The sequence below is a fragment of the Pimephales promelas genome, chromosome 1 (assembly GCF_988280905.1).
Source record: "Pimephales promelas chromosome 1, fPimPro1.hap1.1, whole genome shotgun sequence".
NCBI lineage: Eukaryota > Metazoa > Chordata > Actinopteri > Cypriniformes > Leuciscidae > Pimephales > Pimephales promelas.
The window spans coordinates 27607331-27621052 of NC_142769.1; the positions used below are offsets into that span (position 1 = coordinate 27607331).

Genomic DNA, 13722 nt, shown 5'->3' on the forward strand with positions numbered 1-13722 from the left:
TTAAGTTAAAACATGGGCAGTTTATTTTTTAATATATATTTTTCTTCAGTAGTAAAGGACTAAAAATACTGTTCTTATTATGAGGAAACTGGCACACTCGAACAATTTTAATATTACTATTCAAACATACATAAAAGCAACTGCCATCATACGTCAAGTAGCTGTCATACACTGAAGTTAACTGACAACAAAAATGAAAAACAAACTACATTAAGTTCAAATACATTTGTATACTATATATGTATAATTTTTTTCAGAATATACTACATTATTTAACAAAAACAGTTGCAAAACAGCTTCTATCTTCACTTTTAAGTTCACAACCAACAACACCTACGTCACTATAGAAACCACATCCTGAAATAATGCAGTTACATGCAGTTAGTTTAATGTGAAGGTATTTCGATCCTAACTTAATAGTTTGCAAAACGGCATGTGGTTCTCAAGTTGTGTGCTGGTATTGATAAAGGACCTGATGAAAAAAAATCTTTTCAAGATGGTTCCTATACAATAAGGAGGCAAACATTTTTTTTAATGTGGGCATAACTTTCAAGGTTCTTAAATTATTTATTAGAATTTATCATATATACCAGACAAAAACAAAAAACAATCCCATGTTAGCGAGACTGTGTGTGTATGGCAGTCTAAGTGCTTTAGCTGACAGAACACGGGTCATCTTTACTGGGCTTCACCTCTCCCTGCAGCAGCTGGATCATTACTGCCTTGGTCAGGTAACTGGACGTGCCTTGTTTCCCCAGGGCTGGTGTGTTGTAGAAGGCCTCCATGTTATCCTGTGGATTTCATTTATCTTAGTAACATCACCACAAAATACTAATGCAAGTGTACCTACCATTCAAATTCATACTGGCTGCTGCACTTTAAAGTACATTACATCAGGGCTCTCTGTCTATTCATTACATGAAATGCTGATTGATTCATTAATTGCATTTATGATATAATATAATTCAAAGACAATAACATAATTGTTAACAAATATTCCTGAAAAAATACATCATGATTTCTACAAAAATATACAGCAGCACAACTGTTTTCAACATTGATAATGATAATACATGTTTCTTGCACAGCAAATCAGCATGTTAGATTGATTTCTGAAGGATCATGTGACAATCATGTGAGTAATCATGAAAAAACTGAATAAATTCCATTTTAAAATGCATTTAAATAGAAAACTGTTCATCTGTAATAATATTTGACAATAATAATTCCCAATATCATTGTTTTAACTATACTTTTGATCAAAAGAATGCAGACTTGCATAAAAGATTTGAAAGCTTTCACATGTTAAATTTACCCTCACCTTTTTCTCAGAGCCCTCCAGTCTGCTGCGGTCTTTCTGAAAGTCAGCAAAGGCATCCTTAACCAACTGGTCCAAATCCACCGGCTCCTGAAACTCCAGCTCTGGGTTTCTTTCCAGCAAAATTGACACCACCATCAACAGCTGCATTCAGGTCATCAAAGACACAAACAGAGAATAAGGTGAATGATACCTTAGAGTACAAATTCAAAATAGGTTTGGGCTGCAGAAGGGACAGATTGCGCCTAACCTCCACTATTATCTGCCTGTACTCAGCCAAAACGATGTTCTTTAATGTGTCCTCCACCAACAGAGAAAAATTCATTTCATACATGGTCATATCTGACAGAGTAGGTTGCTGCAAAAGAGTGAAAGATGGTTATCTCCAAACGCAGATATCGTGAACAGTCCTTTAATGATGCAATACAGGGACATTATTTCTCTAGAACTACAGTTCCTCTGCAATACTATGCTTAATATTTACAAAAAATGATCAAAGGTTTTGGAGGTGTAACCTGAGGGAGATTTTTTCCTCCAACCATGATGCCATTACGTGTTCTCTCTAGGATTTGCCAAACGCGGTCGTAGAAGCCGAGAGGGGTGCGGTTGAGGGAGCCATCTATCTGACGTCTATGAAACCACGATCTACAGAAACACGGAAGACCAAAGCAAATCATCCAAATTGTTAAAATGGACAAAACTCTGCAGCTACATTCATTTGGGAGATAATACATAAATCATCCATTCAAAATTCAGGCCTCGGATATTAATGCTTTTGAAAAAAGTCCCTTAATGCTTAGGCTGCATTTATTTGTTAAAAAATACAGTGAGGGAAAGCAATAATATTGTGAACTATCATTACAACCTAAATTAACTTTGCAGTTTAAATATATTTTAAAATGTCATTTATTTCGGTAAATTTTCAGCAGCCATTACTTCAGTTTTCAATGTCACACAAGATCCGTCAGAAATCATTTAATATTCTGATTTGGTGTTCATGAAACATTTCTTATATTTTATAAATGCAGAGACATTCATATATTATGGATGTGATTACTTGAGAACAAATTCTTGAATACAAAGAACAGAATTTATTTGAAATAGAAATCTTTAGTAACAATGTTAAAGTCTGTTAAAGTCTTTAATGTATCTTTGCAGAAAAAAAAAAAGTATTAAATTATTTCAAAAAATAAATAATATTACTGATCCCAAGTTTTGGATTATGGTGTTCATTGTCAGAATATCAGGTTCTTATTTAAAAATGATCGTTAGTTGCTCAATTAAAAACTAGGAATATATAAATGATGATAAACTGTATACTACTGTTGCGAATGGACACGGAAAATGATTCAGGTTTGGCAGGCATCTACAGAAACACACAGATGGTGGGCATCCTGCACCTGCCATTCTGTTGAGGTTGGAGGACATCCAGCAGGAGCTGTTTGACATCACTAGGGGACATCTGGTAGATGTCCTGAGGTGGCATGTCCCCAGCACGAATCTTCAACTCATGTTTCATTGCTTGAACAATCCACCTGATTGAAAAATAGGCATGACAAGAAAGTTTGTTAAGAAAACCTGTGTCAACAATGTGCGGAACCAAATGCAATATATTCATTATTTCAATAGAAAGAGTAGTGAACATGTTATTTCTATTATTTAGGCTCATGTTGTGAAGCTCATTATCTGAAAAGAGAGGAGAAGGCATACCCCACACGGATCTTCAGCATGCCACTGAACAGCTCTGGGGTGTTGGAGATGATCCAGCCAATGTGGATGACCAGCTCTTGCTGCAACACGGCCTCTCGCTCGCCGTGTGGGCTGCACTTGCTGTATATGATGTCCTTTATGACCCCCGGAGACAGCGGGTTAGAGATCACAATCTCCTCGTGCCCAAACAGTCCCAGAGTCACCTGGTAAATCAGAACTGCCGTCAGTCTCTATCTATCATGATGAATGATTTGTCAGCTAAGCATTTTGGTCATTTCTATTTCTTTGAAGAGGTTTTAAATGTACTGCAATGACACAAACCAGTATTATCTCTTTTTAAAATGTATAAATCCAACCAGATATCATGAGAAAAAATAACTATTTTACCAGGTGGTGGTTTTGCTTGAATTTGTATAATGTGATGTGTATGGAAATGTTCAATTTTTATAAAGAGCGTAAGCTTGAAAAGTCCTCTAACCATCAATAAGGCATAAGCATTAATATATACAAATGAGATTATAAGAAATAATACAAATTAGCCAACAATTCACAAAATACAGTGTAGTTATGACATTTACATTTAGCAGACGCTTTTATCCAAAGTAACTTACAACTGAGGACTAAACCAAGCGAGTCATCGTGAAGAGGAAAACACAATGCAAGGAGTGGTCAAATACATTTTTTATGAATTGTCAAAAGAGTGTTTTGTATAAATCACAAAATCACAACATTCCAGTACATCTATCCTTTTCAAGAAAAGCTCCCAAATAATATGAATGAATGTGGGGTGTAGATCTATACAAGATGTTCTATTAAACACTGCATTATTACAGCGGTCACACACACACACACATATATATATATATATATATATATATATATATATATATATATATATATCAGAGGTACGCAAACTTTATACTATGAACGGCAAAAATCTAGATTGAAGACTATGGACTGAAAGTAAATTTTGCTTTATATCTAAATTTTATAAACACACACACACTTTTTATTCATATATATATATATATATATATATATATATATATATATATCAATCTTAAAAACCAAACAAATGATAAACCATTATATATATATAAATTATATTTATAATTTCAATGATTTTTCCTATTTTTCCTTATAATCGCATGGCGGGCCAAATCAAAGGTCATCAGGTGCAACCTATGGCCTGGGGGCACTGGCTTGGGCATCTCTGATATTTATGAATATCACTGTATTAGATATCAAAAGACAGAATCAATTTAACAAATACAAAGTTAGTTTGCTTTAAAAAGATAAAATCTACTTGAAGAGTTCAGATGCAAAAGCCTCTAAATGCCATTTGAAATTTTCTTCTTTAATGATGATTTTTATCAAACTTGTATATTTAAATTCAGTAATTTCACTTAAATAACAATTAATAGGTAATTATCATTGCCATTTAAGTGAAATTACTGAACTTAAATATACAAGTTTGATAAAAATCATCATTAAAGAAGAAAATTTCAAATGGCATTTAGAGGCTTTTGCATCTGAACTCTTCACTTATTATTTTGTAATAAGTGTATTTGTGGTATTTTGTGGTTCTCAAATGTTAGAGGATAAAAAAATCAGTCTAGTGTGGTTTGTTAGCAGAAGCCACTCACTTGGTCTTTGGTAATATTTTGTTATCTATGCAATAAAAAAAATATATATATATTTTGAATCTGGCTTAAGTATGTGGTGGCTATCTCCTCCTCAGCAGTTCCCAACAGACATCAACATTGCTCTGCTACGGCAATTTACCCAAATACACATTAAACAGGGAGCACATAGACAAAGGCTTGGCTTCTTTAAATTAAATAAGGCTAAGACTATGATTCTACATGCAGGTCAGCTCAAACTGCTCTTGTATGCAAAGAATGACCCATTTTCAAACCAAAACGTACCCATTTATCTTACCCACAACATTAGGCCCCTAGGATGCAATTTATATGCAGATTCACTGCTGGTGTGCAACTCTGATGAATCATTTCACAACCACCAGGGGCTAAACACGACTATGTTGGGAAACTATGGCAGTTCATTAAACAAACACTCCATACCACAAGTAAAGTTTGTCTCAACACAAAGAAAATAAAAGGTACAGTAAATATACACTGAGGGTAAATGTAATGCACGAACAATGGGATGGTTGCAGGCGTTCTGGGTAAAAGCGATTTTTGCTGCAAAAGGAATAGTTAAGCTTCAAATGAAAGCAGGTTAGCTTTGCCAGTGACAACTGATGCAATTAGCTATTATTCTGTTGTATAATAGGAAGAGGAGTCCATCATGACTTCGGCATAAAACTGACGAGAAGATTAAAAAACTCAAGCTAATTTTAACCTTCTTATAATCAGTGAACATAAAAATGTTTGACTTCATTACATTTTTGACTTGTTCGTTCATATCTTATCAATTATTTAGGCCCCTGTTCCTGTTTTTTCACTTACCTGCTTGCCATGCACTAAAACACTAGTAATGCTCGGGGCAAGGCTGTCCACTAGCTTAGTTAAGAGACTGGCAGCAAGGCGCACAATGGACCTGGTGAACACAACACAACAGAAATATACTCACTCATTCAATGGAGCCAAACAGAAATTGAATTGGACTACAGTCTATTATAAACATAGCTTGTTACTAAAATGTATACACTACTGTTCAAAAGTTTGGGGTCAGAAAGATTTTTTTTTAGAAAGATTACTTTTATTCAGAAAGGATACATTCAATTCAAAATAAAATCAAAAGTGACAGTAAAAACATTTACAATGTTACATAAGATTTCTATTTCAAAGAAATGCTGTTACATCCTATTTATTAAAGTTTCTTCATTCAAATAAAATACAGTCTTGGTGAGCATAAGAGACTTCTTTAAAATACATTTCTAAAAATCCTACCGACCCCAAATTTTTTGACAGATAGTCTATATGAGACTTGCTGCCTCATAAGCAATGACAAATATAGTTGGAGCTCAGTAGTGATTCATTTCAAATATATCACCAAAAAGACTTGTTACAAGAACTGTGTGAACCCCGCCAATCTTCTTTAAACTTTAAATATTTTGAAGTCTAATTGTAATGCAGCATGACGCTCATTTGAATAAATGACATGATGTTATATTCCAAGATTTTGAACCCCCTGTAGCATTTAAATCATTAATATTTAAAGCTGGGCCCTCTGGGACGAAAACAATCAGGAGAGCTCAGCATCTCAAAGTGGCATTGGGCATTTAAACTATGCTGTTGTTGTTACACTTCCTACACTTTCGTAAATCACATTTCCATTTATTCATACATTTATTTGGCAGTTTTTTCAGTAGGTGTGTTCCCTAGAAATTGAATACATGACTTCAGCATCATTTGAGCTATGATAACCTATTTTCACCAATTTCATGTTTAGCTGATGGATTCCTTTTCCAGGTTATACTGGCAGAGACATAATGGAGTTTAGCTCACAAACAAATTGCAAATGAGACACTGTTACAGTGATAAGCCCAGCTAAGAGGCATCGATTTGTGTTATGAAAGCTCAACTTCAAAAAAACATTACCATAGGCGTAATAATAAAATAACAATTATAAAAGAAAGAAAAAAACAACAACGAATGAGCTGAATGGTTTCTCGGTGCATGATAATAACAGCTTGTCTAAGCGGATGTAAAGAAAAACAACAAAAAATGATGAGTGCTGCGTGCTCATGAGTTAACATCCTTCAGCACGGATTCAACAGTTACACCACACATGCAGAGGTCGTTTACCCCACCGCCCAATTACCTGCTTGCCATGGACCAATATAGTGGTTATATGAGGAGCTATAGAACCGGGAAACTTCTGGATAACGGCCGCAGCACAACGCACCGCCAGCCTACATGAGGTTTGCGTGTTTAAAAATATATACGTATGTGCATAGTTGCACGTAACATTAGACAAATACACATGGTAAAAAACAAAATAGCCATAAATATATCAAGAGTTGATCATTTTACCCAACTATAATGAGAAAATATGTGAAACTCTAAATGCTTCCGGTGAGTGCAGTGAAAAGAGGAAAAAACTTACCAAAGCTTCCTGCTCCCAGCTCTTCTGTAGATTCTCTCCAAGTCATCCTTGAGATTCTCTGGACATACAGAAGGGTTGGGAATTAACCATACAAATATATATATATTTTCAGCCTTAGTGTAGTCTGTAAGACAACATCCCTGGAGCATTTAGGCCCGAACACGTGCGGAAGCTCTGACTTGCAACATAAAATCACATTTAAGCATGTATTTAATCGCTCTGCGCTTGTTCAATAGGTCCATTTAAGAGTGTGAACAGTCTTGAGCTATGAGATAAACTGTAGCTACGGGAATTAAGACCACAACAAGGGTGTGAGCAAGCATTGCCGACCCACTTGCTTATCCATGAAGGCACTAAATGGATTACAGCTGTGGACATTTCATTCAGATGAGCTTTAAAAGCAGCCATGCAGTAAGACGTGTCCTGTAGATTTTTTTTTTAAAAGCTCACCATTTCAATGGCACTGAAATACTCTGGCCTTACACTTAATCGTTAAAACTTTAGTAAAAATACCTGACATTTCAGAGGTAGAGACATGTTTTACTGAAATAATAATAAATGTCTCATGAATTATGTACTCATTGGGTGAATTTAACCACATACCATTTTTATCAAAGAAGTCTGGGCCTTCTTTTTTGAGCAGAATACTGGCCAGCTGGGCTTGACTGGCCAAACAGTCACAGTCCTGATAACAGAATATGAGTTATATAAGAGCACCTATATTAAACTCATAATCACACCCAGGCAGGATAGTTAGGCTCACATTGAATTTCTGCAGAATCTCAGATGTGGACTTCTGGAACCATTCCTCGACGTTGATCTCAGGCTGCTGCTCCAGGTCAGAGACGTTCGGTGTGCTGGTTTGACGCTTCACCTTCGAATGCTTGGGCAACTCCAGCTCCTCGAAGCTCTTAAACTCTGGGATCCTAGCCAGAGGAATGTATTATGGAAAAAAGTAATGGATTATGAATCTGCTGCATGCCTTAGAAACTGTAAAGACAATTTCCTTCCAATTTCGTTCCTTCAAAAGTGTATCATATTGAACAAAGGTGAAGGTGCAAATGAAGGTTAAATCATACTCAGCTTCATTGACACGAAGGAAATCCAGTTGCTCCACCACAGCGCCTGATATCAGGGTCTATAAAGTTTCCACAAAGAATGTTACATTAGAAGTTAGTTAGTCAAGAGCAGTGAATGATTTTCTTTTTCTTTTGTTGTAGCAGGTAGGCCTATATGAGGCTGATGTCACTTTAAGATCTTACGTATAGATCCAATATAATGATAATTCCGCTTAACTGTTTACTTTCACCTAACTGACAATGTTACGTGAATGCTCACCAAAACGGGCATTTTGACATAAATGTGTGTATTTGACCTTTCAAGCTCTTTTTCTTATTAAATGATGTTTCTTTGCTGCTCAATTGCGTTTAAGCAGCCCACACATGCATTTACACACAGATAAACTACATTGAAAAATCCCTATCGATTGACATTGTCATTTCACCTGTGCCTCCCCTGCGTGCCCCACACTTTGAAAATCCCTGATAGACCAAAGGGAATACAAAAGCATTTACAGTAGATACATCATGCAATATTAGATTATATTACAATATGTTCTAAATGACTGTTATTCAACACACTAAGCAACTACATTACAGCAAATAAGTATTTGTCCCCCATCTTAAAATTCTCTATTATGCCGAACTCTGTGGATGCAAATGTGTGTACAAAATATTGCACAAAGGGAACCTGAGTACAGACGCAATGCATTTGCACAATACACGTTAAACAACACAAAATTTGTTATTTTAGTGAAAATAGCGGTAACGCTTTAGATTACAGCGCGGAAAGTACTGCGTAATTAAAGCGATTTTACAGTGTAACCTTTGGTAATTATAGTGTACATATAACATACTTACAATAAGGGAACAATATTTTACATTTGGGGAATAAAGGAGTAACAACCAGGAGAATTAAAAAAAAATAATGTATACTGTAAGTATTATAGAACTAAGGGGTTCTTATTCTACTTTTATGATACAACAATCTAACATTTGGGAGCAATTTAGCGAGAACATACACTGCATACCTTTTTGAAAAAATAGTGAACCAGTGCATCTTTTTAACAAAAGTGCACTAAAACCAAAAACTATAGCAACTTTTGCTTAAATATTGGGGGAAAATACTCTTGTTCCAGGTAAGTGGTGCTTGTTACCCTCTTGTTCCATGTAGTTTCAGGGTAAGTACAATAAAAATGCATACACAATCTTATATCACTGACTCAGAAACCTTTATTTATTATACAAGCACCACTTACCCTGTAACCACATCAAACAAGATATATTTCCCAGTATTTAAAATATATGTAGGCCCAAACTTAAACATCTGCACTTTTGCTATCAAAAAAAAAAAAAAAAAAAAGGTGTATAAATGCATAGATATGTACCCTGTCATTTTTTAAAAAGCCTTTACAGTATGTATTGGTACACAATTATTACAAAAGATACACAGTGTATGTTCTCGCTAAATTGCACCCAAATATAAGATTGTTGTATCATAATAGTAGAATAAGTTCCCCTTAGTTATATAATACAGTATAAATATATATTTTTTATAATTCTCCTGATTGTTACCCCTTTATTCCCCAAACTTTACATATTGTTCCCTTATGCTTACATGCAAGTACTTTATAGGTACACCAAAGTTACACTGTACATTCCTCTTAATTACACAGTACTTTCTGGGCTGTAATCTCTTTTCAAGGTCCTGCTACTTTATGTCATCCTTCTTTGATTCAGAATCTGGACTTTGACTAGACCTTTTGTCTTTTTTTCTTTCATTTCAGCCACTATGAACTGATCTGGTTCATTGTTCAACTGGATTACCCAAGTTGGCATGAAATGAAAAATCACGCAATTTATTGTCTAAAAGCATTGTAAGAAATTGTAGTCTGCCTTGATCCAGATTCCACTCCAAAATATATCTTAGAATAAGCTCATGCCCAAAATGGCTTAATTATCATAGAGATGAAGGAAGTGAAGTTATATTGTTTGTTCACCATTTGGGTTGATCACTGAACAAATGGTAGTCAATTGTACAATGGGAAAGGGTGTGGGACACCGAGATCCTTATCAGACAAGTGTTTCAATTTCATTAACATACAGAACACAGCTGTTGCAACAAGAACAACTTCATTTACATTAAGAGAGGTCAACTGTAACAGGATAAAAGGACGCCGGTGAACTCAAGGTGCTCTGTGTACCTTGTCACTGCTATGCTGTAATAAACTTTATCTCATAATTTTGAATCAAAATTTCATAACTCTAACTTCTGGTGAAACGACAAGACTTCCCTTAATGGTGACGTATGCACTCAGATTCCTCAGAATATAAACTTTTATTGCACAATATGAAACAATTCAGTGAAAGAAATATGCCTTAATATTACTTTAATAATGCATTCACATGTCTTTGTAAGATGTGGAAAAAGGCTGGTTTTGGAAGTCAATTAGACGCTTTACATATTAAATCATTTTTATAAAAAGCAGCACCTGAAGTCTGTCCACATGAACTTTGACTCCTCCAATGTTTCCCTTCTTAAAAGATGCCAGCATGTCCAGGATGGGGTTGAAGCGGCTGCCCCTGGGAAGAAAGAGATGACATTACGGTACCTCTCATAAACAAAACAAGGTTCTGGCTGATTGGAGAGCCTCTTACTTAATGTTGTCTTCTCTGATAAGGACCAGGAAGAGAGGCCGGCCTGACATCTTCCAGTACTGCTTAATAAACTGCAAGGCATTCTGTAAAACGCATGTGATTACAACCGCATTATAAGAGATTGCTGGAACTTTGCAGCATAAACATACAAGCACAGCACAGAGAGCACAGAGCAGGAGAACCACAATGTGTAACTCCGAGGGTGGACACTGATGATTTATAGCTGACGTTTCTGTCCATTGCCCATTTTCTGCACTAAATTTGACTATTTCTTTTTATAGAATGATAGACAAAATATAAAACACAAAGTGAACCCTCTTCTAACATCATCTGAGGAACCAGTGAGGTGTGATATCTCACCTTAATATCATCTATCAAAAGCATGACATCCTGGGACAAGTAGAAGTCACTGAGATCGAAGACAATTGGATAGCAGACCACAGTCTTTCCAAGTATTCGATAAATCTGAGGGGGAGAGAAATGACCCATTACGTTACCTGCAACTATATGGATGACTGTTAGATCTAGACATTTGCTTTACCTCAGACAGCAAATAAAACATACCATCCATTCTGAACAGTCATACACATAAAGATCCCTCTAATTTACTCTGTATTTATGTGAGAAGTGATGTGAGATACTAAACATACTACTAAACATAATCAATTCTCCATCAACTACAGAAAATCATTACTCTGGAGCTCCTATTTTTATCTTCCCCAAAATGTCATCATGCTTAAACTGCCAGCAGGCAGTGAAGCTCAGCAGTTTTGGAACCGAACAATAAGACTTGTAATCCATCATCTACACCTCTTGACATAATTTAAGTTTGTGTGCATTTACACTCATGCTGTTACAAACAAAAACGGGAACAAAAAAAGGGAACAAAAAAAGAGATGTTTTGAAGAATCTTTATGACAAGTGGCTGTTAGGGTAAAAAATGACAACAGAAGACTCATAAAAGTACTTCATATCTAAATCGAGTGCCATTTTCCAAGTCTTCTTAAAGGGATTAGCCTATTGTTTAGTCATCCTAGGTTTATATGACATTCTTCATATACACATAGGATTTATATTAAAAAAAATGTCCTGACTCTTCCAAGTTTAATGGTAGTTTCTGTTTTGAAGTCCATAAAGTGCATAATGTGTTTGTGTAAGAAAAAATATTTATATTTTAGAACTTTATAAATTAAAATATCTAGTAATGATGGACTAGGAAGTAGATTGAGTATGGCCATTTGGCAGGAAACTAGAATTTTACTTTTTAACATGTTAAATATGAATATTTTACGCATCACTTCGCTTCAGAAGGCATTTATTAACCCCTGAGTGTCGTGTGGAGCAATTTTATCATGGATTGATGCACTTTTATGAACAGCCATTCACTGCCATTATAAAGCTTGGAAGAGCCAGGACATTTTAATATAACTCCGATTGTTTTCGTCTGAAAGAAGAATGACTTGAGGGTGAGTAAATCATGGGCTAAAAACCCTACAATGGCTTTTTGAGAAAACAGACTGAAATTTAAAGGAGAACTCCGGCACAAAATGAACCTTTAATAATACATTGGTACCTAGTCAACTGTTCTCTGAGATTTGTTTTCATGATAATCAAATGTAAAGAGTTTGATCTCTAAAAACTGTTTAGTGTATAGCGCTAGTAATGGGGGCATTTAATAAGTAAAACGAAATCACCAAAGATGGCTCCTGTCTGTATACACGAAGTGCACTGTCTTTATAAAGTATGTTCTTATTAAACGGTCTGTACACTTACAAAGTTCTCAATGCTTCATTTTGCATGTAGGCACGCTCATTATGTTACTGTGTGGGGCTATTTTGAGCCTTGTTAGTGGTATTAACTAGTGAGTTCTTTTTACTTATTATGCCCCCATAAACTAGCGTTATAATCTAAACAGTTTTTAGAGATAAAACTCTTTACATTCGATTATCATGAAAACAAATCTCAGAGAATGGTTGACTAGGTAGGTACCAATGTTTTATTAGACCAAAGGTTAATTTTGCACCGGAGTTCTCCTTTAAGTCATTAATCTTCTATCATAGTAATATGTTAAAGAGCCCCTATCATGGATTTTTGAAAACGACTGTTCATATGGTGTGGAATATAGCTCTAAGGGAATGAAAACATCCTGCAAAGATTTATATCTGAAAGTGCACCGTATATAAAGTTATTGTCTTTCAAAAGTGAGAGTCGACTCAGAGTCTATGAAATGAATTGTTTTTGAAACGAGTCATTAGCTGGTTTGTCGTGACGTAGAGACATACTGGCCGCGCCCAGTTACTGCGCGCGCAGACGGAAGTGTAAACTTGAAGTCTACACATTCAAATACTTCATCATAGCATCATGTCGAGAAGACACTGTGTTCTACAATGCAAAGATAGTTCAGCCACTTTGTTTTCATTTACCAGGGACGAGCATGTGAAGAATCGGTGGTTAGAGTTCATATTTGCAACGATACCACAACAGTATAGACCGATTGTGTTCTCGTCATTTTAATTATGAATTCAAATGTGGATTCACAAGCGGTTGTTCCTGAAGGAGGGCTCAGTAACTTACTTACCCAGTGTATATGGATCAGCTTCCGCCTATGAATCACAACCTGTAAGTATTATTAATAATTGTTGCTTTTATGGGTTTTGAACGATTTTGTAGCGTCAGGCGCGAGGAGGGAAGGCGCACTATGTGTGTGCGTGTGTAAGTTACGCTCAGCGCAGCTTCTAGGTCTCCAATGTCAATTTTTTTTTAAATATGTGAAATGTTTGTCGCTGTTATTGGAGTTGTCATAAAGAATCGAGCGTCTTGTAGTACTGCAGTGCTTTATCAATATGTTTATGCGTTATGCTAACAAACAATAACTGACTGGGTCTGTCATCTGACCAATCACCG

General features: G+C 35.6%; 1 protein-coding gene across 3 annotated transcripts in view; it reads right to left on the reverse strand.

Annotated features, from left to right (window-relative positions):
* The window catches only part of phkb (phosphorylase kinase, beta), an 87609-nt gene continuing 73887 nt past the window's right edge, over positions 1–13722 (reverse strand). For 2 of the 3 annotated variants that reach the window (XM_039693447.2, XM_039693445.2), the window contains 14 exons: positions 11179–11283; positions 10819–10901; positions 10653–10743; positions 8182–8240; positions 7866–8028; positions 7706–7787; positions 7103–7160; positions 5500–5590; positions 3029–3231; positions 2719–2853; positions 1834–1963; positions 1569–1676; positions 1322–1462; positions 1–791 (listed from right to left, as the gene is read on the reverse strand). In XM_039693447.2, the coding sequence (XP_039549381.2) occupies positions 654–791; positions 1322–1462; positions 1569–1676; positions 1834–1963; positions 2719–2853; positions 3029–3231; positions 5500–5590; positions 7103–7160; positions 7706–7787; positions 7866–8028; positions 8182–8240; positions 10653–10743; positions 10819–10901; positions 11179–11283 (1587 nt within the window). In that variant the 3' untranslated portion in view covers positions 1–653. Of the gene's footprint in view, positions 792–1321; positions 1463–1568; positions 1677–1833; positions 1964–2718; positions 2854–3028; positions 3232–5499; positions 5591–6817; positions 6909–7102; positions 7161–7705; positions 7788–7865; positions 8029–8181; positions 8241–10652; positions 10744–10818; positions 10902–11178; positions 11284–13722 lie in introns of all 3 variants that reach the window. The other variant, XM_039693446.2, reaches the window with a different exon arrangement.